This window comes from Psittacula echo, assembly GCF_963264785.1.
Source record: "Psittacula echo genome assembly, chromosome: 1".
Taxonomy (NCBI): Eukaryota; Metazoa; Chordata; class Aves; order Psittaciformes; family Psittacidae; genus Psittacula; species Psittacula echo.
The window spans coordinates 148,944,253-148,969,171 of NC_137735.1; the positions used below are offsets into that span (position 1 = coordinate 148,944,253).

The 24,919-nt window shown below is 48.5% G+C and overlaps 1 protein-coding gene across 10 annotated transcripts in view; it reads right to left on the reverse strand.

Annotated features, from left to right (window-relative positions):
• NRF1 (nuclear respiratory factor 1) overlaps positions 1–24,919 on the reverse strand; it is a 74,948-nt gene that overhangs the window by 14,817 nt on the left and 35,212 nt on the right. For 6 of the 10 annotated variants that reach the window (XM_080620612.1, XM_080620614.1, XM_080620609.1 and 3 more), the window contains 6 exons: positions 21,802–21,960; positions 20,271–20,468; positions 18,919–19,020; positions 16,657–16,806; positions 15,303–15,460; positions 10,181–10,305 (listed from right to left, as the gene is read on the reverse strand). In XM_080620612.1, coding sequence (XP_080476738.1) covers positions 10,181–10,305; positions 15,303–15,460; positions 16,657–16,806; positions 18,919–19,020; positions 20,271–20,468; positions 21,802–21,960 — 892 coding nt within the window. Of the gene's footprint in view, positions 1–8,616; positions 9,093–10,180; positions 10,306–15,302; positions 15,461–16,656; positions 16,807–18,918; positions 19,021–20,270; positions 20,469–21,801; positions 21,961–24,919 lie in introns of those variants that run through there. The other 4 variants (XM_080620618.1, XM_080620615.1, XM_080620616.1 and 1 more) reach the window with 2 other exon arrangements.

Consider the following 24,919-nt stretch of genomic DNA (forward strand, 5'->3'; position numbering starts at 1 on the left):
TGGACACACCTGGGAATAAATTAAGACAAAGGATATGGGAGGTGGAAGGAACAAGATAAATTCAGGCTTAGAAATGCCACTTCAGGTGAAAATGTTCTTTTTTCTCCTAAGAACCTATTTCACAGCTTCCCATTGACTCACAGAAGGACGTGTGTGCTCCTGACCTGGGAGCGTGGCTTTGCAGCAGTGGCTGCTGTAGCTCCAAACATCCCAACCTGCTGAAGTATGGACTCATGTAGCCAAAGACATGACAAGTGTCCTGCAGCAAGCAGAAGCCACATCCTGCTCTCCTGTGCTGGGCTGTCGGGGTCTGCAGTGCAAGGAAAATAGGGCGATTCCCTGCAATCTTCCTGCACAGCTGGGTACTAGCTGCGGATTACTGCTGTCACATGAGCTGCTTTACAGCAAAGCCAAGCTGTCTTCATGAGCTGAGAAGGTCACTGGGAGACACGGGCCTCCAGGGACAAACACATCAACCTCTACTGCGGCTGTGATTTACCTCTCAGAGTGACCCAGGCGTCAAGAAAAGCATCCCTGACCGGTCAGAGGGCAATGAGAACTGGTTTTACCTTCAAGCCCTCTGCCCAGTTACCATTAAGACTCACCCAATGAAAGGGGAGAGGAGGGATATCTCCAGTCTCAGGCCATTCTTTACCAGGCTGCAATCAAGGTGCTGGAAGGTTGGAACACTCTTTACAGTGACAGATTTACTGTCTCATCCTTGTGTGCCCACAGGTGAGGCCATTCCACCAATCTCTTGGACAAGACCACCAGCCTTGGATAAGTGTCACCAGCCAAAGGATGCCAAGGTGGAAGAGCTGCATCTCCCCAGGCTCTCGTGCAACCTGCTGATGCCTCAAAGCATGCATGAATCAATCCTACAGCAAGAAATGGCCTTTTTAAACCCAAAATCTAACCACTGAACATCAGGGCCAATGAAAAGGAGCAAGTTTCATTTGGAAAAACAGAAGTCTGAAGGTTCAGTGTGTCCACCTGGGAAAACAAATTAAAACCTCCCATCTTCATCATTCTGCCATAGGCAGTCTGGTGACAATGAACACATTTCTATAAGAGATCACTCACAGGCTCAGTGGTTGCTGGATGTGGCTCTTTACTGTGCCCCAGGGGCACAAGACAGATGGGGTTGTGTTTTTACGCTTTCAAATCAGACCCTGCTACGGAGATCCAACGAAGACGATAAATAGAGGCACAGAACGATCCTCCAGCCATGCTCAGAAAGAAGCAACAGAGGACTTCAGGAGGTCAGACCATGCTCACAAAGCAGCTGAGGCTGTTTTCATAGAGGGGCAGAGCACTTTTGAAGGTAAAGAATACAAACAGGCACTGGAGCAGTTTGGAGATGTCTCCTCCATATCTTGTGCCTGGAAAGTGGGAATGCACAGCCCAAAGAGGAACACAGAGCGGAGGAGGATATGCTGTAGAGAGGAAACTTTAGTCTAATATACAAGATTATGAGCTTCCTAAATGGAGAGACACAGAAACCATGGCTCCATGCACTGAAGAGCTGTACCTGGGGAAGCCCCAGCATTAGCATAGCTTACACAGGGTGTTTCTCCTTCCACTGGGGTGCCCAGCACTGCGAGCGGAGAGTCCCCAAAGCCCGTCTCATTTCCTAAGATGCCTCCCACATAACAACAGCTTGCTGGGATTCCAGCCAGCTTCCCATTTGGATCAGATTGCACCCTACACCCACTGACAGCCATTAAGAGCCTGGAGCTCACAGCCTGCCCTCGGGTCAGACGAGCCTCCATCCATTCAAAGCCCAGCCACATTTTCCACAGCTCTCCAGTGTACACAGGCGAGGGTGGTCTGATCCAGCTCACAGACACAAATGTACCTGTGAGGGAAGGCGAGAACTGTGCCCTGCTGTCATGAAACAGCAGATTGCAGCCCAATTCTGCTGTGACGTGGGGGATTACAAAGCCCCTTTCCATCTGCCCTGATTCAGTGTAATCACAGGCTGCTCCTTCAATTTCCCAAGCCCTGGAGTGGTGTAAAGTGGTACAGCACAGGTAGAAAACCAGCAGCAGCATCCCCAGTTTTCCCTGTGGTCAAGGCACTCACCCATCACTACATAGATAGGGATGAGGGGATGCTCTTTCCCTAAGGAGAAGGCTATTCACCTAAAATCTGTACTCAAAGATGCTGCAGCTGCTCCACAGCAGGGACCATTGCTCATCCTTCCCCCCAGGCAGTGAGGCAGCAGTTGGGATCAGTTGCAGAAGAAATGATGCCCTACAACTCAGGACACAAGTCTTGCTCTGCTTTGGGAAGAGGCTCACCATGCCAGCACGTGAGAAGGGTGAGCTGGGACCTCTCATCTGGGATCATCTGGAAGAGGAGACTGAGCAGAGATAGTGCCAGTAGGATGTAGTTGTCCTTAGTTGTCTCCTGTCTGCTGTTAAGTTGGAAGTTCTTCCAGACAACACCCAATGTCCCACAGGGCTCAAGAAGCTGAGTTGGGGCTGACACACTCAGTGTAGGTTTGGATAAACTGGCACAATCCATCACACACAGACTTCATCCCAGGAGCTTGAGGCTGTTTCCTCTTGTCTGTCACTTGCTACTTGGGAAATGTAGGTTCCATCCTCCATCTCAAATAAGAAGTTTCATTAAGAGATGGAGGAAAGCCAGATCCAGTGAATACAAATATAAGCTACGCATATCACTGCACTTGCCAAAAGGCTCGACCTCTTTTTAGTAAGTGTCCTGCACTGAGCAGCTCCTTCTGAAGCCAGACGGATTACTGAGGGACTGTGAGATGACGATGCAGAAGCCTGGACAAATACCATTCAGATACACCAGATAAATAGGCTTCAAATTCAACCTAGAAGCGCAATGAATTCTGAATCAAGCAGCACATTCAGAGTGTTCCCAGCCTGACTGACTTGTTAATCTTCTGTGATGAAGGGTCACCACAGGAAGGAAGCTCAATCTTGGGAACTTGGGAAAGCAACAACCCTCCGCAATGAGAAACCAGAGTGGAGGAGGAGAGAAGGAGAAAAGCCATGCCATGAAGGCCCTTGTGGAAACACCTCTGTAAGGAAAGCTCTGGAGGACACCACCTGTCTGCTTCCTTAAACCCATGTTCATCCCCAGTCAAGCCCACACTGCAGCCAGGCCAGGGCACAGTAGGACAGACCCAACACACTCAGGTTTCCATCCATCCATGCATGAAGCAGCCACATCCCTTTGATTCTCAGCCCTCAAGATCTCAAAGCAAACATTCCTTAAAATCCATCTGTTCCAGGGAAGCTGAGCCGTTACAGAGGGAAAAAAAGAGAACCAAGTTTTCTTCCTGACTGCTGCCCCTGACATGGCTGCATTTTGGCACCAGAGTGGATGCACAATTGGGATCCCTCAAATCTGAAGCTTCCCCACACAATTCAGATCGAGGGACACAGTGTCAGCAGATTTGAACTAATTCAAGAGCAGCAGAAAGAACTTCACCTTTCTTTTATGACTGCAAGGATGGGAACTGCTTTAGGCACTAAGACCAGGACTTCTTTGTAAGTGTTGCAGCAGACACCAGGCAGCTTCTCCTTCTAAATATATGGATAAAGAATCCTGCCCAGCCTGGACTTGTCACCAGTCCTGCTTCCTCTTCCAGGCCAGAACAAAAGGGAACATATTGCAACTATGCTGAGAGAAGAAGAGCTGCTGCCTATTTCTTTAAATGTAATGTTAATGCCTTGTAATCAGCTTTAATTTTTAAACAGACCCAGCCCTCCTGTCCATTTCCCCTAATTCAGGACACGTGGAAGGTAAATGGCCTCTGCTTAAACCGGGGCAGCACCAGCTGTGACAGCTGGAGAGCCTGTAAGTCTCAACTGCCTGATAACAGGAATGGATGTCAAAACTCACCAGGGGAGGGGAAACGGGGAGGGCAGGAGAGGTGCTGGAGATGCTGTAAGGTCATTGAGAAGCCCAGAGATGAGGCCCGGCAGGGCACAGCTCATTTACTGCATGGAAGCTCACTGAAACCAAGAGGAACTGAAGAAATGTTAGAAGTGATGAAGCAGCGAAAGACTTGGCAGTGACTCCCCACCCCTAATGAAAGTGGCTTCTCTTTCAGGGCATCGCTAACACCACCTCACACACGCTGAGCAGGGAAGAAGAGAGTCTTTTAGGGGACAGCAACAGAGCATGGCAGGAACTGAGCAACTCCTGGTGTTGCTGCTTTCTCTCTTTGTGATCTTAAAGGCATGTTTCAGAGCTAAAGAGCAGCCTCTTAGACTTCATGTGAGACTTGGATACAGAATGGGCGCATAAACCACCCATGAGGTTCTCCTCGTGCTCCTCTAAAACTGCTGCCTTTGCAAAGAGGAAAGAGACCTGTGGTACATCATGAGGGCTCAACTTATAAAGATATTTTAGGACAAGGGGAACGGCTTTAACCTGCCAGAGGGGAGACTGAGATGAGTTCTTAGGCAGAAGCTCTTCCCTGTGAGGGTGCTGAGGCGCTGGCACAGGGTGCCCAGAGAAGCTGTGGCTGCCCCATCCCTGGCAGTGTTCAAGGCCAGGTTGGACACAGGAGCTTGGAGTAACCTGCTCCAGTGGAAGGTGTCCCTGCCCATGGTAGGGTTTGGAACTGGATGAGCTTTAAGGTCCCTTCCAACCCAAATCATTCTGTGGTTCTGTGGCTTTCACCCTTTTCACCAAGGAAATAAAACAACAGAACCTGTGAGCTCCTCTGCCCCAAAAGCCAAACTGGGCCTGATGTACAAGTGACTGACCAAGGTCACTCAACAAGCCAGCAGCACTCAAGTGCGGTGGTATCCACCTCCAGCCTCCTGCTCTAACAACCCCAACCTGTTGTGTGGAGCTGGCTCCATGTAACAAAACAGCAATGCTGGTGCAGGTAATGCCTGGTTAGCTGGTCTGAAGGGACAATCTGGCCACCACTGCAGTACAAGAGGGACCTGTCTGAGCCACTATTTTTAGCCCTGGTTGGTGGGCAGACAAATCCTAATCGCAAGCGGCAGCCACTTCGTCATCAGTCCCAAGATGTCAAAGCAAAGCCGCGCAGTGCCCATGACAGCCCCGCATCAGGACAGCCTGAGCTGCCTGGGATTAGTGCCCAGGAGTAATGCAGGACAGCAGCAAACCCAGGAGATCCATCATGATGGGTTTAAAGTGGCATGGCAAGGTGAGGTAAGCCGTGCCAAAGCGAGCAGAAGTCAGCTGTGCTGGCCCACACTGAGCTGTTTTGGTTCTTGGAATTCTTCGGCTCTCATTGTGCTGGGAAAGACCTAGCAGCACCACGCCAACACATCCCAACACTGTGTATTCCCCACCACCCACCCCGGGGCTCCCTGGACAGGCAGAGGCTGACATGGAAATGGTGCAGATGCAGAGGGAGCTGAGCTGCAGTCGAGCACCCACTCTGCAGGACACACGTAGGGAACTGCATGTACTTGACACAGAATAAACTCATTTTAACTGAGGCTTATGCCAATATATTTCACTCAGAGTACATCGTAGCCCATTGCTGACAATGATTCATTTACACAGTGATTTTTCCTCTGGGAAACACCTCTCCCTGTTCCTGGCTCTGCTCAGTGCATGCACCCAGGAATTCACCCTCATCTACTTCAGGTCTCTGCGCTGGCCTCTCCTCTACCCTGTAATCTGAAACATAGCTGCAACACTGATTTTCCTCACTTCTCCTTCAGATTGGGATTAAATCATACTGTTTCAGGGAAACACTTCATTAAATATATGTGTTCCCAGTGGGAAGACCCTACAAAAGGCTCAGCTATTTCCTTCCTGTCTGCTTGGATGCAAACAAGCTGATTTGCACTTCTCCAAGTTGCTAGCGACCCATTTGGGTCCATCTTCCCTAAGAAGTGCAATCCAACAGGGAAAACAGTATTAAACTTCTTTTAAAGACTGACACTTGCAGCAGATCAGCCTCCAAGCCTCCCTCCATGTTATTGTTACTTTGTTTTCTCATGCAAAAAGAACTACCACTGGATCAGTGTCCCACACCTCCCTGTCTCCAGGCATCCAGCAAAGAAGAACAGGCAGTTCCCTCTGCTGAGATCTCTGACTGCTTTCACGCTCATGGCGACATGCACAGCCCAGAGAATGTCTTGGCTCCTGCCTTCCCCTCCTGGGATGTGCTTTCAGCTGTAAATAGCCTACACAGAGAGGGTTGGGACTGGCCTGGAGGTGTCTGTGCTGCAGGAGGAGGGTTCCCCATCTCCCATCTGCACAGTGAGGGTGCAGACAGGTTTCCACCTTGCACTGCATTGATTCCATGTGGGAAGCTCGGCTGCCTCAACCCCGAACTGAAGCCTTCGCAGTATTTCAACTGCTGCTGCTAACAGAAGTCACCAAGTGGAGCAGCTCTTCCCATGCAGCAAGTTCCCCATTGCCCTCAGTGCTGCTCTGGGCTTGTTCATCCTGTGCTAACTTGCAGGATACTCTGCACTGACGCCTTGTTTCCTCTGTTTGCGAAAGCAGAGAGCTTGCTAATCCCCCTCTGCCCACGTCAGAGTCCTAATGCTCTCCCTGGGCTTCCATCACAACTCCATAATCCTGGCTCAGCCCCAGCTGTAAGCACGGCTCCCTTTGGCTGCATGGAGAATTGCAGTTGGATTTTGGGATGGAGAAGGGCAAGCGTCCCTGTAGGCTCCTCTTAGTGCCCATTTCTACATTACCACATCACCACCAGGCACACTAGTGGTGTCAGGAGCATCTCCAGCAGCACAGGGAGAAGATACATCAGTAAAACATGTTTTAGGGTTGGGAAAAGGGCAGCAGTTGCCACATGTGAGGACTAAGGTGGAGAAACAAGGATCCATTTCATCTGGCTGTGCCTAAATCAGGTCTGTTAAATTAATTCCCTGGGCACAACTTGGTGTCACATCTTCCACTGCTGCTTCTTCCCAACACCAGCTTTCCCCTGCACCCCCTTCCATGTCCTGTTTTAAAACCCATCTTTGAGCACACCATCCCTATTGCCTTCAAACCAGCCCTCCAAGATGCCACACGCTGCACAAAACCACAACCCCAGGCTTGTGATGACACTGAGACCATGAAACCAGCCTTCCTTTGGCAGGGATCCTGCTCTGTCTTTCACAAGCAGCACTATGCACTGCTACAGCCCCACACAGGTATTGCTTAGGCAAAAGCCTCATCAATATTTCAGGCTGAAGCCTGCAGCTCAAGCAGCTTTCAAGGCCTTGATCAGATCAATGTCAAACAAAAGGCTGCAGGATGAGGATGCTCCAGCAAGCAAGGCCTAGGCTGCGGGCTGGCAATGTCACCTCTCCTTCCCAAGGCTGAGTATCTCTCCTCTGGCCCCACTGAGCTGGGATGGCTCCAGCACCAGCCCATCCCATCGAGCTGCCCAAAGCATGGTTTCCTCTTACAGGAGCATTTTTGGTTTCCAGCTGACTTCAGAAGTGGGGCTGTTACAATCCCCATCACTTGCTTTGAGTATTACTTTGTTTTAATGCCAATCACTTAAGAACCAAACATCTGAGGCTCAAACTGTGGGGTCATCGGTTCCAGCATCCCCATTCAGAGCAGATGCTACAGAGCAGCAAGAAAACCATAATGCACTTAGCTAGTTTGACACTGCATGGGAGCAGGAGATCTTATTTCCCTCAGCTATAAATGTAACTAATCAGAAGATAATCCACAGCCTTTTGCAGTTCAGCCACGCTCCTGGGCTCCCTACTCCCTGCAAGACTGAATTCAGCCCTAGCTTCCAAGACATCCATGAACATAAAAAAGTTGCCTCTTTTTAGCCCTCTTGGTTCTCTTGGATCACTTAATTATTATTCAGATGCCAGAGAATGGATGGGAAAATATATCAAGATAGAAACCAAAAAGAGAATCATTGCATCTAATGGCTAAAATCGGGGATGAAACATCTTACCTGACTTCAAGCAATTCTGTTAAACTACTGTCTCCTTTTCCCTATCAATAAAATGAGATAAATTTATGTCCATTCCAGGGAAAATGGAGTGGGTGAGGGATTGGAATCTCTCAGAAAGCACCTACAGAAGGGTAAGAGCAATCCTAGAGAGAAGCGCTTATTGGCAATACCAGCAAATGAAGCCTTTGCAAGCAATACTGAGCAGGGGGAATTTGCTGGTTAATGCCATTATGGCTCTGGCAGACATTTTCCCCCTCTCCGTCCTGCTACCAATTGCACCAAATCACTCCCTGTTTTTCATCTCCCCCAACAGAAGGGCACTGCATCAAATAACCCAGGAGGATGCTCACACTCACACCCTGGGCTTCACGATAGAGAGAAGGCAGACAAATCCTCCCCGCCACAGCCAACGTTGAAAATCCATCTGCTCTCCATCCCCAGACAGAGACAGGAGGAATAGATACCAACATCTCCTCCATCCCTAAGGGAGATATATTAGCTGGTTATGTAATAAAACTAACAGCATGGTGCTTCCAAGGACTCCTGTGCCGACAAAGCCCTTCCCCTAATGCCACCGGAGATTAGAGCAAATCGAAGAGGAGTGGAAGCAAGGCGAGGGGCTGCGGGTGAGGTTTGCACAGAGGAGATGCTGCAGCATCTGCCCTTAATGCACTCAAAATCCCATCTGATTTCCAACTCTGCTGCTAAAAAAATAGAAAGGGGAAAAAGAAAGGACAAAAGAAACAGCCCAGTCTGCATTAAAATGGTATTAATAGTGGGTGAGTGAGGTGGAGTGACTCAGGAAGGAGTGCTGTTCAATGGAAGCATCCAGAGGAATCCAGACCATGAAAGCATTTTGGATGCAGACCAAAAGGAGGCAGGGGTGCAGATCTGCTAAAGGACTCTAACGTGCTTGGACAAATCTGATTAGTTGCTGGTTTTGAGCATCCAGGGTAAGATCCTTCCTTCAATAAACACACATCACTTATCCCCCTCGTGCTGGGCTGCCAGCAAAGCAGAGCACAGCACTTCTTTCTCAGCATCAGATGCGTTCCCAGCTCCGAGGACAGGGGTTTCACTTCATTTCTGCTCCCTCTTCAGGCTGGCTGACCCCACAGCAAGAGACATCGAGTTGAACACCACAAGTAAAATTACTCTTCCCTCCACTTCCCTGTTTTTGCTGCAAATTAAATAGTGATGTTTCAAAATGATCACATTCCCTATGAGATGAGGATTTTGATGCAAGTCAAGCTCGAGGTCTCATCTAGACAGATTCCTGCTTTCCATGCAAAGAAGTCATGGCTCTGCTATCCAACTGCACATGCTTGTTCCCCCTTTGACAATTGGAGTTCAAACGGCCCCATCCTCAAGGCGACGTTTCCTTTCAATTTCACACTTTACATCCTTTTTGAGCTTATTTTGACATATTTCCATCCATTTAATAGAAATAACCAGTGAGTTTCATCTCTGAACTGGGAAAGCACTTGGTAAAGGCATCAGGCAGAAGTACAGCACAACTGGAGGCAGTGGATGAGCATCAACTAGACACAGTCGTACATTCCAGCATCACCTCTTGAACTTACTGGTTTATCCACTACAAACTTAGTTTAAACAACTGCAAAAGTCACCAGACTTGGCAGAAGAGACATCCAGGTAATAGGTGAGAAATGCTATATAGCATCCCTAGAACTAAGCTATTGACTCTGATGGCAAGATGGAAAACAAAGCAGGAGGCGAACAACCTGATGCTGACAGCTGAGGGATGACTTGGAAGGTGTCACCCAAGCAGAAAACCAACAGTTGCTCCAGAGCAGCCACCAAGCACACAAAAATAGTCTTGAGAAAGGAGGGAAATGAGTGGGTAATAAAATGTTAGTCATACTCTCTGCCACTTCACAGTGAAGTGTTTTGGAGATGAGTTTAACATGGCACTGACTAGTTGCATTGGTTGACCAAATCTGGTCCTCCCTGTGGTATGCACTGTGTAGATGCAGCGTGGGGAGCAGTTTGCCCCTAAAAACTAAAGCTAAAGAGCAAGCTGGCAGAAGGAGGAAAAGAGCAAAGCCACCAGCATTATGGAAGTTAACAAGAGGTTAGTGCTACCATTTTGTTGTGAGATTGCAAGTCACAACCTAGTTAGTGACCATCTGCAGTGAGGGAAAACTATGTAACTACCAAAAGTTGGTATTTCAAGTAAAAGAAAGGAAAACCCCTAGCTAAGAGCTCATTAAAAGCCCAGAGAGAGTAAAAGCTTCCCAAGAGGCTTACCATTGGCATCTTGGACTCCAGTAAGCGCTCCTACTGCTGCTGCAGTTTCACCAGACAGGACAATTTGTCCTCCCCCTTGAAGAGTGGCTTCAGCAAGCGTGGCTACTGCATGGGCGGCTGCTTCACTGTGGGCAGAGGAAAAGAGAAAGAAGAGTTAGAAGACCAAACAAAGAAATGACTCCACTCCAATAGCATCCATTTTAACCTGGCAGTGTGTAAAGAGAACAAATCCCAAAAGGAGGAACTGGGATAGTCAGGGATTCTCAGGTTGCCCAGAGAAGCTGTGGCTGCCCCATCCCTGGCACTGTTCAAGGCCAGGTTGGACACAGGGGCTTGGAGCAAGCTGCTGTAGTGGAAGGTGTCCCTGCCTGTGGCAGGGGGTTGGAGCTGGATGAGCTTTAAGGTTCCTGCCAACCCAAACCATTCTATGATTCTTGCTGTGCTCAGATGAAGTTATTCAGAGCAGCAAACCTATAGTAGGGGAGGAATATATGGGAAGAAGCAGCTTCCACTGACTTTTTCCAGCTTGCACATCTCTTATGCCAGAACATCCCTGCCTTCTTATCTTCACATCCTTTTACTTGGGACTTCAGTAAAGCCTTCAGTCAATCCAAGTAGTTATATATACACCATGTTGCTCCTTCCTGCTTCTGGTTTCCAGTACAAAACTCACCCTTTTGGCACTGCCACATTCCAGGTCTTTACACATTTGAGAGCTCCCCCCTTCACTACTGATTCTGCCAGATGACCTTGCACTGAAACAGGCCTTGAGGTTCACCAGGATCACATCAGCAGCTTTCTATTTAGCCAAGATGGAGCACTTCTCCCCAGCTTAGCACAGTGTTGATAGTTCTCCATACAAATGAGGTCAGACTTTTAGGAAGTAGTGTGCATGATCCTTCCCTTCCTACACCCTCTCAGCTTCCATCAGTCAGTGGGGTATTGATTTCTTACATCAGAGACTGCATCTGGACCATCAGGTTTGATTTGTTTAATCCTGTTTGAAACCCATTTATACTTTCTACTTCCACAACATCCTGTAGCAATGAGTTCCGCATTTCATTAGATGCTGTGTGAAGAGAAAATACACCACGGTACTCCAGAAAGTACTGCCTCAGTCTGGCTGGGCAGCCTTTAACTCTGATACTGTGAAAAACAGAGCATAACTGTGCCCTTTTTGTTCTCCTCATGATTTCACAGACTTCCGGTAATCTCTTTCACAAGCTGCAGAGCCATAGTGTACTCTCTGTCCAAGGACTTTCTGGCTTCTGATCACTTTGCCCTTTCCAGGCTTTTTGTAATGTAAGATATCTGTTTGAGGGGGATGACCATTTCTCACATTATTCAAGATGTAGACACGCCATGTGTTAGTTCCGGTGTCCTCAATGTAAGTAGGACATGGAGCTGTTGGAGCAAGCCCAGAGGAGGCCATGAGGATGATCAGGGGCTGGAGCACCTCCCGTATGGAGACAGGCTGAGAACATTAGGTCTGTTCAGCCTGGAGAAGAGAAGCTGCGTGGAGACCTCAGAGCAGCTTCCAGTGTCTGAAGGGGGTTACAAGGATGCTGGAGAGGGACTCTTCATCAGGGACTGTAGTGATAGGATAAGGGGTGATGAGTTCAAACTGAAACAGGAGGATCGGGTTGGAGATAAGGCAGAAGTTCTTCCCTGTGAGGGTGCTGAGGCGCTGGCACAGGGTGCCCAGAGAAGCTGTGGCTGCCCCATCCCTGGCAGTGTTGGACAGAGCCTTGAGCGACATGGTCTAGTGTGAGGTGTCCCTGCCCATGGCAGGGGTTGGAACTGGATGATCTTAAGGTCATTTCCAACCCAAACCAGTCTGGGATTCTATGATTCTATGAGTTAGTCCAGGGGCCTCATCCCAGCTTGTTCTCTATACCTTTCCCTAGAATTCCTATTATTCAGCTTACTCTTTTGACAATACTTGTTCATCAGTGACAAAACATTCCTGGAGGATGGTCCCCTGAATGCTTTCTGAATGGTAACTTGCAGCACTTATTGGAGATACATGTATGTGCATCACTTGACATTTATTGACATCACATTTCATTTCTCATTTGGACGCACCATCAGCGTGCTGTGAGCATCCTTCAGCAACAATCCAGAATTCTCCAGACCTGTTGGATGACTATTAACCACTTCTGGTGACCTGCTGCTAGCCACAAAGTTATTCCAAAGCCACCATCTCCCTGCAGCTGTATCTCCTACCATTTCTTACCTGAATGAACTAAAAAAGGAGGTGTTTTCTTTAGCTTCCCCTGGGATGCTCTTCCTTAACTCATTCCCTGGTAGACCAATGGACTCAAATATTTTCCAAGTACTTCCCACTCTTTTTTCCCCTGGTTTCCTGCTTAGATGCTGTTCACATTCCAAGTGTATTCACTCGGTGTGTTTTCACTTCTGTCTCTCAGAGTAGCTGTTACACACTGTTAGTGAACCGGAATATTTTCTTGCTCTGCTTTCTTACTCCCTTTGGCTGACCTTCCTCCTGAACCTGCAGCTGTATGAAGGCATTTACACTGCAGGAAGGCCAACCCCAGCACAGCAACCCTGGGGTAAGCATGCATTTACTGGTGGAACCCTGTTTCCCAGACCCACAGCACTTAGCTGAATCCACCTGCAAGGACAACTGAGCACTTTAATCATCTGGTACAGCTGCATCCCTGGAAATAATAATGATGTGCAGCATAAAAGCTTTTTCCAGTCAGTGTGTTCCACAGACATTAACTGGTTCAAATCAATGATTTAATTACCCACCTTGACTCTGTCCTCTTTACTAGAAGGTCTAATACTTCCCATCCTCAAAGCTGACAGAGGTTGCATCATCCATCATGTCGTGCTGCTGGTAGACGTACTGCTCTGTGTGGGGCCGTGAAAGACTGCACTCTATCAGCAGCCAGTAGAACTAGGTTCAGAGGTCACAGAATCATAGAATCAACTGGGTTGGAAAAGACCTTTAAGATCATCAAGTCCAACCATTACCCAGCACTGCCAAGGCCACCACTAAACCATGTCACTGACGGCCTCATCTACATGATGGCAGCTTTCAGCTAAATAAGGCATAGAGTTTCCAGAGCTGGGATGAGCCACCAGCTTTCAAAGACCAGAACCTTGCTGAGACCTTCCTACAGGCAGGGGAAAGACTCCAGTTCCACAGCTGGAAACAACAAGGAGCATTTTGTGGCAAAGGAAAAAGTACACCTCATTCACATGGAAGGGTGTTGGAGGACAGTCACCTAGAAAGGTCTCCAGCACTTACGGTCAGTAGATAAAGAGGGTGACAACAAGCTAGCAAATTTAAACAGGATAGGATAAGGGGGAATGGCTTTAACCTGCCAAAAGGGAGATTGAGATGAGCTCTTAGGCAGAAGCTCTTCCCTGTGAGGGTGCTGAGGCGCTGGCACAGGGTGCCCAGAGAAGCTGTGGCTGCCCCATCCTTGGCAGTGTTCAAGGCCAGGTTGGAGACAGGGGCTTGGAGCAACCTGCTCTAGTGGAAAGTGTCCCTGCCTGTGGCCGGGGGTTGGAGCTGGATGAGCTTTAAGGTCCCTCCAACACAAACCAACCTGTGATTCTATGATTCCCGCTGCAGTGCTGCTACAACCTTTACATCACTCCTGAACTTCAGGCTGTTTGAACAGACTTGTCACAGAGCTTTCCTGGGTATAAAGAAAGCTGATCCTATCTTGAGGCACAGGAAAGATTAAATGAGTTGTTGAAGGCTCTTCCAGTCATATTTTCTAGGAGACTCTCCTTAGTTCTAACAACTCTTCTTTTTCTTAATGATTCTGAATCTCTTAAGCTATTACTAGTGGCCCATGGCAGGGTGGGGTGGACTAGGGGATATTTAAGGTCTCTTCCAACCCAAACCATTTTCTGATTCTATAATGCAGGAAAAGGAAGAGCTCATTGAGACCTTAAGAGCTAAAACTATGAGCGACGGGATGAAATGAAAGTCACATTCCAGAAGACATGGTTTTTCTTGCAACTCCATACCTAGTTATTTTAGCTGTTGTTCTTAGTGTCCTAAAAAGATCACTTGTTTTAAAAAGCAATTTTACAATGAAGCTATTAGTAAAAAAGCCCATTTAACCAACCCTGCATTGTAGCAGAAAAGAACATATCTGATGGACCTGAATCTGGACCACAAAGAGAAGGAACAGTTCTAGGTGTGTTTGTGATTCAGTGGCAACAGCAGTTTGGAAGCAAGCTGTTGAAAGTCCCAGAGTGGCTCCTTTAGCAATCTGTGTATCTCACAAGGTCCTGGAGCTTTACTCCAAGTGTCAGTGTGGACTTGGGCCTTCTCCTAACCCATGGCTGCTCAGTCAACAGCCCCTAGACCAGAATCCTGATTTGGATGAGGAAAATACTTTATCTACACTTCAGTGTGAAACCTCCCATGCTGCTGGGGCTGATGCTGTGTTTCCTACCGTCCTCCTGCTCTCTCAGGGCGATCTGTGGTGTGCCACACAGCAGGGAAAGCTTAAGCAACGCACCAGAGCTGAGCACAGACACTGTTTCCTGCTGCAGCATGGACTGTAGAGAACTATGCTGCAGACGCTGGTAACCTGAGTACAACCAAAACTCTAACAGAGCTTATTCCAAGATGAAGCAGCAGCATTACTACTGCAGCTTGTTCACCTTCCACTTCAGAAGCCCACCTGGGAGAAACCCCCAAACCACTGTCCTCTGGAGGAGGTTCTGATTTCTGAAGAGAGTCCACAGTGTCACACAACAGAGCAATTCAGCCTTAGCCTTTTAGTAGCAACCAGTAATAATACTGAGGGAGACCCAGACAAACATAGTTAAGGTGCTATGAGCACTTCATGACTCTTGCTTGCTTAGCAAGCTCAGTTCTGTAACTGGACCCTTGATGTACAACTAAGTTTAGAGGATAAAATTACTAGCCATCTTTTCCTATGCCAGGAAATTTCCATGTTAGTAGTGTTCTATGGTTACAGTGGAAATCAGGGACTGTCCTGCAGACACCTGGACACTCACTGCCATAGGAATTTGCTAAGGAAAAGGGACTGTACACAGTGGTCTTTGCACCATTAGAGTGAAAGCCTAGAAGGAAATGTCATGCGCGTGTGCTTCTCAGCCATACCTGTTGAGTGCCATGGTAACAGTTGCTCCTTGTTGCATCTCCTGAGATGCTGCCACTGCTGCTTCTGCTAATGATGCCACCGCCTGCGTGGCCTCCGATGCCTGCGTCGTCTGGATCGTCATCTCACCCCCCTGTAACGTGGCCCAGTTCTGCTCCACCTAAGGGGAAACCAAAAAGAGAGGCCCTAAGATTGGATTCATGCCATGAGCAAATGGCTGTGCCCTAAAGTGAAAGAGACGGATAGTTTCAAGAGGTCTTTGCAGAATCCTGCACATGCTCTGACTTTGAGAGACAGGTAAAAGAGGGAGGAAGTTGGGATCCACCTGAGAACATCGCTGGGCACTACAACCCTCAACCCCATCAGCCATGATAGCAAGTTTCTATAGATAGCCCATGATTTTAGTTGCTGCCCTTCAGAGGTTCAACCTTCAAACAAGAATTCTGCTTTTCTTGCACACATGGAAAGCACACCCCACAAACATCAGTGCAGCCCCTCAAATCCCACATATCCCTCTTATCCAGCCAAGTCCACAACAAAAAGAGACAGCATTGACCATTGCTGTACTCTGATCACTGCCTGCCAGCCTGGGCACTTCAAGCAGTCACATGCAGTGCTGGAATTCCAGCATGGATAACGTCCCACAGGAATGCACTTGCCTCACTGCTTCTATCTGTCTGCTCCCATCCGCTGTCATTCTGGGGAACAGTTCCTGTTCCCATTCAGGGTTTATCTGTACAGCAGTTGTGAACTCAGATGGGTTTCAGCCATGCTGAATTTCTTTGTGCTGCAGCAATATACTTAATAAAAGAAGATGGCAGATGGGAAGTGTTCATATATCTCAGGTACTTTCAATTCCCTTATTTCAAACCTTGATGTAGACAGTTACGCATTACTTAAAGGCTCACTCAGTCTCAGTTGCTCATTTGCCCACATTTCTCCATTTGAGACTTGACAGCTCATGAGATAATGAGTGTATGGCCCCAAAATCCACCACAATGTGAACCAGAAATACACATTGGACCAAAACAATTAAAGAAGTGGAGGATGAAGGTCCATCAGCTGACAAATCCTCCTGCCTGCTTTTGTAAGATGATCTTCCCCCACCCTCCCATCACTGTTCTCAGCCCCATAAATGGCTCAGGCTACTCACCATCCTGCTGAGACACACAAATAAGAATGCCACAGAAGGTGACAAAAAAATAAACCCCAAACTCAACTTGTTAAGATGGAGAAAGCTAAAAAGTCCATAGTGGCAGAGCTAGCTCAAGGCTCGAGTAAATCTTGCTGCCTTTGGGCAAGAGAAGGGTTAGTCCCATCAGAGAGGGAGAGAGAACCTGTCGCGCTCTCACTCACATCTGCTATCACACACTCCTCAGCAGCTGCCAGTCTGGTTTTCCAGCACTTGGGCACAAGCAAAGCTGGCGCTCGTCGAAGCTCTTTGGCCATCCCCAGCCGTCTGACGTTCACGGCAACTGCTTCATTCTCCTGTGCCCAGAGCTGGCCCTGGGCGGAAGGATCCAAAGCAGGGAGGAAGGAGTGAGATAGTGCATTGCAAAAAGGAGAAAGGCAGCTGATTTTAGTGAAGGCAACATCTTTTAGGAAAGATGCAACCGAACTGGAGTGCCCAGAGAAGAAGAATTGCAGGTGGTGAAGAACTCAAGAGAGTCAGATCGAGTTTGTGGTACTCATTAGCCATGCAAAAACCAAAGGGAAGTGAGCCCAAGCTGGAAAAAGACACCCTACCCACCACCATGCACAAGAGGAACAGACATACATATTCTCAATATATGGCAACACACATTTGCATGATAAAGCAGATCTCCACTGTGACAAATTGCCCCCTGCAAAGATGCCTAAGCTGCTCTGGGACAGAGTAAGGCCTGGAAAAGAAGAGGGTACTGTGCTGCTGAGATACTAGTCAGCATCCCTGCTCCATGCTGCTTAGTGTCCTGTAAACACAGGGACTTACTCAGAGTTTACTCAGATCTTCATATAGCAAGAGATAGCAGGACAAAAACAACTCTGGAGAGGCTGCCAGCAGGCTGTGGTTCTATCTCTGCAGAGAAATTAGCACCCATCCCCAGAGCAAGCCTACTGTTGCATCTTTATTTTGGCCAAGATATCCCTTAGATGTCCTGTTCATGTTAGGAATTGGATGCCTGGGTTGCTCTGATTCTTATTTGTGTTTTTGAAAACTTTCTTTCAGATCTGAAGAGATAAAACTGGTCCTTGAAAACCACCAAAGCAGCTGCAAAATGCTGCAAGATCACAGCCCCAGAGCCAAGCTTTCACTGTGCGGCTGAGGTGGAAGCAGACGCTGGAGCAGAGCAACGCTGTTCTGTGCTGCCACCTGTCGCCATGAAAACCCATCCATGAGAGAGGACCAGACCTCACTGTCCAACCAGGAATTCTGCTGTGCAGCCAAGGGACAGAAAGTGACCTGATGTAAAGTGAGGTTTGGGGGTAGAGAGGGTAAAATATAATAATAATAATAATCATCATCATCTTCATAATCACAGAATCCAAGAATGGTTTGGGTTAAGGGACCTTAAAGCTCATCCAGTTCCAACCCCCTGCCACGGGCAGGGACACCTTCCACTAGAGCAGGTTGCTCCAAGCCCCTGTGTCCAACCTGGCCTTGAACACTGCCAGGGATGGGGCAGCCACAGCTTCTCTGGGCACCCTGTGCCAGCGCCTCAGCACCCTCTTGGGGAAGAGCTTCTGCCTAAGAGCTCATCTCAGTCTCCCCTCTGGCAGGTTAAAGCCATTCCCCTTGTCCTGTCCCTACAGTCCCCTGTACAAAGCCCTTCTCCAAGTTTCCTGCAGCCCCTGTAGGCACTTGGAGCTGCTTCTTAAATCTTAAAGGAATGTTTCTTAAGCACAGAAAAATACTTTATTACTCTATTAAAAAAAAAAAAAAAAAAAGTGAAAACATAAATGTATGCAAATGTAGGATTTAGTAATCACAATGAGGATCAAGTCCTCGACAGAAACAACTTTGCAAGTTGTAAAGCAGAGGAAGAAACTCTCCCAGTACGCAGAGCAGTAACTGCACTGTATCTCCTGTTGTCTCTGCACTACTGCATGTTTACGCAGCCCTCTCTGGATTTCCCTGCAAAGCTCCCTAAAGCTGCAGCAAGGGAAGAGTCCCATTTTATCCAGAGATCAGTGGCCAAAGATGCATAGGAACTGCCCACAGCCATGCCATATCCTTTGTTAACCACAGCCTCAGAATATCCCAGGCATCACTCCCAACCCTGATCTGACAAACAAGGATGTACAGCTATTCAAGATGAATACCTGGATGTGTATTTGTGTATGTCATTAAGTCTATCTGCTACAGCAGAGCTCACAAATTATATCTATAGGAGATATATATATAAAATGTATAAAATTCAGAACTGAGGCTTGCACCATAGTTGCATTTGTACAGTCCTGACTCCAAGTGACCACAGTCCAGATCTTTAATAGTCTTGTGTATGTTAACACTGCAGGATGGGGAAGCAAGGCTTGGTGCTTTCTGTGATCCCTGAATTCTAGGAAATACTTCACTTCCCTGAAGTTCAAAGAGGGCAATTCTGGTTTGTGCCCCACAAACACAAGCCATGTCCTTACCTCTCCATCAGCCACTGCAGAGTAATTCACTTGTGCAACGGTGACTGTGGTGGGCAGCTCTGATGCATCAGCCAACGTGGCAACTGTGGCACCGGTGCCAACCTATGGGAGTCAACAAAATGCAGTGAATACATTTGTTATTGCAGGGAAATGTCCACATGATTCAGGCAAAGGACACTCAAATGTTCTCAGATTCAAAAGCATCACACCCACAGGGAGTATGGTCTGAGAAGTAATTGCAGAGCTCATGGAAAATATGGGGCTGTCTCAAAGGGCTGGGGGAGGAAATCATGGAATGGTTTGGGGTGGAAAGGACCTTAAAAACATCCAGTTCCAAACCCCTGCCACAGGCAGGGACACCTTCCACTAGAGCAGGTTGCTCCAAGCCTCTGTGTCCAACCTGGCCTTGAACACTGCCAGGGATGGGGCAGCCACAGCTTCTCTGGGCACCCTTTGCCAGCAGGATTTTACACCATCGGTTTTATCTTCAGGGTTGTGAGAAGAGAGCTTTAGATGTCACTAAAACCATGATGCTCAAGAGGGACAGAGTGCTGGGACAGTTGGGTACCAGAGGGCAGTGGTGGTTTGTAGGCAGGGGTACAGGGGGAACTGAGGTTCAAATCCCACATCCACAAGGGGCTCTTGGGAGGTTTCAAGGGAGTACTTCAGTTTTTAACACCCTGAGCTGCCAGAACCTGCCTCCCCACACTGGGGACACAGGGAAAACAGCAGCACCACTGAGTCCCTGCCTAAATGCAGCCTCTTCTGCCCTGAATCCCCCTCTCTAAAACGGTTTAAGAGGCATCTTTACCACAGAGGATCATAGAATCATAGGAATAAGAATCCTAAGACAAATATATATTCAGTGTGTGTAATATATATCTATATATATTACACTTTAGGTGTAAAATGAGGAACAGAGGGTACAGAAATACTTAATGACATAGATTAAGCTGTTTCATGCCATTAAAGAAAGGCAGTCCCACCATCTCTCCTCCCATCACTCCCTCCCATTGCCAGCACAGGCCTTGTGTGGCCACATCATGAATTGTACTTGTTGATTAAACTCAGGCCAACTCCCTGAATCACTTGCTCAAATAGCTGCAGGAATCCTTGTGCTGCCATAAGAGAAGGCCAAGAGATGGGAATGGGGAAGAGAGGATGAGGCTGCTGCTTGGGTGGGAGTGCTGGCTTAACAAGCCTGAGGGCTGAGACATACAGATAAAGACAACACTCTTGAAGGACAAGTTAAGCTACCAAAAGGAGTTTGCTCCAAACCACCTCCCTGATGCAGACAACTCAATCCCAATTCAGTTGTGTTGGAAATGGCAAAGCCAGAGGGTTTCACTCACCTGGATGAGGGACACGGTGCCATCAGGGTTACTGAAGGTTTGTACCACTGTCTGTGATGGCACAAGGTGTGCTATACTATGTGTGGTTGTTGTCTGCTGCTGTGTCTGCTGATCCTCAAAGGCATAGAGCAGGTCCTCACGCCCATGCTGCTTGTAGCAGTTCTTCACAATCGTCCGCAGTGCCTGGGTCCATGATACCTGCCAGGAGAATGACAGAGAGTGAAGAGATCGTGTAAGAAAGCTTTCTGAGGCACGGAAGGGCTGCTACGGCTGTGATCTGTGTGCTTATCATAGAATCAACCACGTTGGAAAAGACTTTTATGATCAAGTCCAACCACTCCCCAGCACTGCCAAGGCCACCACTAACCCATGGCACTGAGGGCCTCGTCTCCACGATGTGTGAACACTTGCAGGGATGTGACTCCAGCACTGCCCTGGGCAGCCTGTTCCAATGCCTGAGCACTCTTTGGGGAAGGAATTGTTCCTCAGCTCCATCTAAACCTGCCCTGGTGCAGCTTGAGGCCGTTTCCTCTTGTCCCATCCCTTGTTCCTTGGGAGCAGAGCCCAGCCCCCTCCTGGCTCCATCCTCCTGTCAGGCAGTTGTAGGGAGCGATAAGGTCCCCCCTGAGCCTTCTCTTCTCCAGACTGAACCCCCCAGGTCCCTCAGCCGTTCCCCATCACACTTGAGCTCCAGGCCCTGCACCAGCTCCGCTGCCCTTCTCTGGCCCCGCTCCAGCACCTCGATGTCTCTCTTTCAGTGAGGGGCCCAGAGCTGAACACAGGATTTGAGGTGCAGCCTCACCAGTGCCCAGTGCAGGGGCACAGTCACTGCCCTGGCCCTGCTGCCACACTGGTGCTGGTACAGACAAGGATGCTGGTGGCTTCCTGGCTGCCTGGGCACAGGCTGCTCACATTCAGCTCCATCAATCAGCACCCCCAGGTCCCTTTCCACCAAGCAGCTTTCCAGCCACTCTTCCCCAAGCCTGGAGCAACAGGCTGCAGATGAACACTTACTGGGTTTTCTTGGGCCATTTTCAACAAATTCTCTAACAAAAGGCCCCAATACCTAATCCCTCCCATCCCCTCCTTTCCCCAAGATTCAGATATCACCCTGGAGAGCTCTTATGTTGCTGTGTAATGATACAGAACAAGCACATCTGGCTAAGGGAAAGGGAAGCTTTGCAAAGAAATGTTTCACCAGCTTTCAAGGAATTTTAACCAAGGTACTGAGACTGAGAAGTAGAAAATCATCTCTACTTAGAAAAGTACTGACTGCCACAGCACCATTTCCAGCCTCACCAGGCATCCCTCCCCATCCAAGCAGACATGTATTATCAAATCATAGAATCACAAGTTGGTTTGGCTTGGATGAGCTTTAACGACCCTTCCTTCCAGCCCAGACCATTCTGTGATTCTGTGAAAGGCCAATGTTATAGTTTCTTCTGTCACTCGAGGGGAGAAGTATTCCCACACAACCTGATTGCAAGCCTCTGTGCTCCATTTGAAGGCAGCAGACGTGGCAGATACACACCCGCTGCTTCTGTTCCTCTGTGCGGACATCACTGCGGACGTTGGCCCATGGGATGTCCTCAGGCCACCAGATAGGCTTGCAGCTTTCCTTGCCCCAGCCTGGTTTCCCACGACCCGTGGAATACTTCAGCATCTCAGGGATGAAAGCTCGTAGCTGTGCCTGGAACAAAGCATAAAAGAGGGTTGAGAGGGTGTTTTTAGGAATTCCTATTTCTGGTAGGTTTAAGGTGCCTAGAGAAAGTTATTACATTTAACTTCCAGCCTGTTGGAACCATCAACTGGAAGAGGCCTGAATGCCTAAAGAACATGGGCAAATACTTTACCATCTTCTCCCAAGACTCAGCTGAGAATAGCTTAGAGCAGAAACACAATTAAATCAGCCAAATACAATAAGGCACAAACACAGACTGCATGAACACAGTTCATGGTGCAAACACTACCATGAAGAGACCTTGCCAATCTGAAAGGGAGGGGAAAAATGTAAATCCGAATAACACAGGGTAAAACCCACACTTGATGTCCCCACAGTGACGGGAACTCAGAGTTGAGCTGATGGGCATCTTACAGAGATGCTGCAATGATGGTGGAGCTTCAGAGAGCCACTAAAAACCAACCTCACACATAACTTCTCCACTCCTGCATCTATTTGTATAGTGGATTGATTTAATACACACTGGATTGATTTTCTGCATCTGTTTGTAACTATTCTGGAGTGGGGACACTTTTCAACCTGATTTTGCTTCTCTTTAGCACGCACAAAAACTGCTCAACTAGTGACCACCTGCACCAGCAGGAGACAATACCTTAAAATAGATGCGCAAAGCAAATCAAGCAGAGATGTCACCAAGAGCAAGTAATATCCTCAGTGTTATCAAAGAGAACATGAAACTCACACAGGGGTTTATGACACGGGGGGTTTGTACCAGGGAATGCCTGGAACCTCAGGAAAAGGCTGGTTCAGCTGCAGAACAGAGCAGCAAGACAAGAAGCACTCAAGACCAAATCATAGCATCAGCTATGTTGGGAAAACCTTTAAGATCATCAAATCCAAATACATCAGAGAAAACTACGTTGACTTAAAGCTGAATAGCTGCATTTAAGAACACCCCCCTGCATCCCTTCATGGCTTGAATTGGTGATGGTGGCACTGGGAGTCCTCAGGCCATCTTAAAACCTGGAGGTGCCTGCGTGTTCATGGCTCTGAAGCACAGCCATAGATGAGCATGCCAGGGCTAGCATCAGTTGCTGCCACAGCCATGACATGGTCCCAGCCAGCAGAGACATGGGGCAGCTCATGGAGGACTCCTCACCCATCCCTGATCTTCTGCCATAATAGTGTCCCTCCCAGCCATAATCCTGCTTGAATGACATCCTGGTTCCAGTCTGGATATTGCAACCATTGGCTCCAAGCTGAAAATCAACTCATGTACAAGCTGCCTTTTCATGTTAGTACAGGGGGCACGTAAAAAGTCCCCTGTAACATCAGTCTGACAGAGGAATGCTCCAGAGGAATAGGAGACTGCAGACTGTCTCTGGGGTCTCTGCAAAGAAGGACATTAAAGGCAATAAAAATCCAGTGTGCTTCTGAGTCCATATGTAGCATATGTGCTGCACACCATAGAAGAATCACCCCTGCTCAGCAGCTATATTTTAGTTCTACTTAATGGACATGCTGAGCCATCTCACAGAAGCCATACCAAAACCCTGAATTATAAATGGCAGCACAAAAAAGCCCACTTTGGTGCCCATTTGCCCAGCCCAGGCCAAACCTACCCTAGCCATGGTGCAACTTCCACTTCAGGGCCAACAGTCATAGAATCACAGAATCCCAGACTGGTTTGTGTTGGAAGAGGCCTTAAAGCTCATCCAGCTCCAACCCCCTGCCACAGGCAGGGACACCTTCCACTAGAGCAGGTTGCTCCAAGCCCCTGTCTCCAACCTGGCCTTGAACACTGCCAGGGATGGGGCAGCCACAGCTTCTCTGGGCACCCTGTGCCAGCGCCTCAGCACCCTCACAGGGAAGAGCTTCTGCCTAAGAGCTCATCTCAGTCTCCCCTCTGGCAGGTTAAAGCCATTCCCCTTGTCCTGCCCCTACAGGCCCTTGTCCAAAGCCCCTCTCCAGGTTTCCTGTAGCCCCTTTAGGCTCTGGAGCTGCTCTAAGGTCTCCCCTTCAGGAGCCTTCTCTTCTCCAGGCTGACCCAGCCCAGCTCTCTCAGCCTGGCTCCAGAGCAGAGCTGCTCCAGCCCTCACAGCATCTCCATGGCCTCCTCTGTATTCGCTCCAGCAGCTCCACGTCCCTCTTGTGCTCTTGCCCCAGAGCTGGATCAGGACTGCAGGGGGGCTCACCCTCAGGTTCCCTGGTTGAGGCCCCATTATCCATATGAACCTGCTCCTGGCACTGAGTTTTCTGGTGCAAAAATAGTTAAAAGCTCCTTCCCTGGATTGCTGTGTGCAAGCCATGCTCCTTGTTACCAGCTGGATTAATCACTGGTCCCAGGGAGTTGAGCAGCTCAAGCTACTCAAGGCACTTGTTAAGGAGGACTTGCCTCTAATCCACCAGGGAGACAATCAGCAGCAGCATCACAACCTGCTCCAGCACCAACATTTCTCTAATTAGGGCCATAACAAAACCTCACCTTCACAGGGCTCTGACACAGGGTATGGCACAGGGACAAAGACCCCACATCCCTCAGGACACAGCGGGAGGAACTGCTGTGACCAGGAACCATGGTTCTGCTGACTCCATCTATGAACCACCCCAAAATCAAATCTCTGCTAAGAAAAGCCAGCAGCACATTCCACTTCCCACAGTTGGCAGCTCTGGAAAGGGCCCGTATAATCTCCAGTATGGATGGTTTGAGAGAAGCTATAAGCACTGATTCTTTCTCACCCTTTGGTACACAGACTGAGTGTCTCCTAAGTTTTAACATCAAGCGCAAGTGTTAGTGGTAATGAGCTAATCCAGATTCTACCATTTGCACTAGCCCAAAGCACAAACTGCACTCCAGTGCTGGAAACAAGTTGTCCTGCACTCAGAGCATCAAGCAATCCTCTGGTCTCAAAGTTTATGCCCTGCTACGGGAACTGGTTTCCAGAAGGAGGCAAAACCTGTGGCTGCA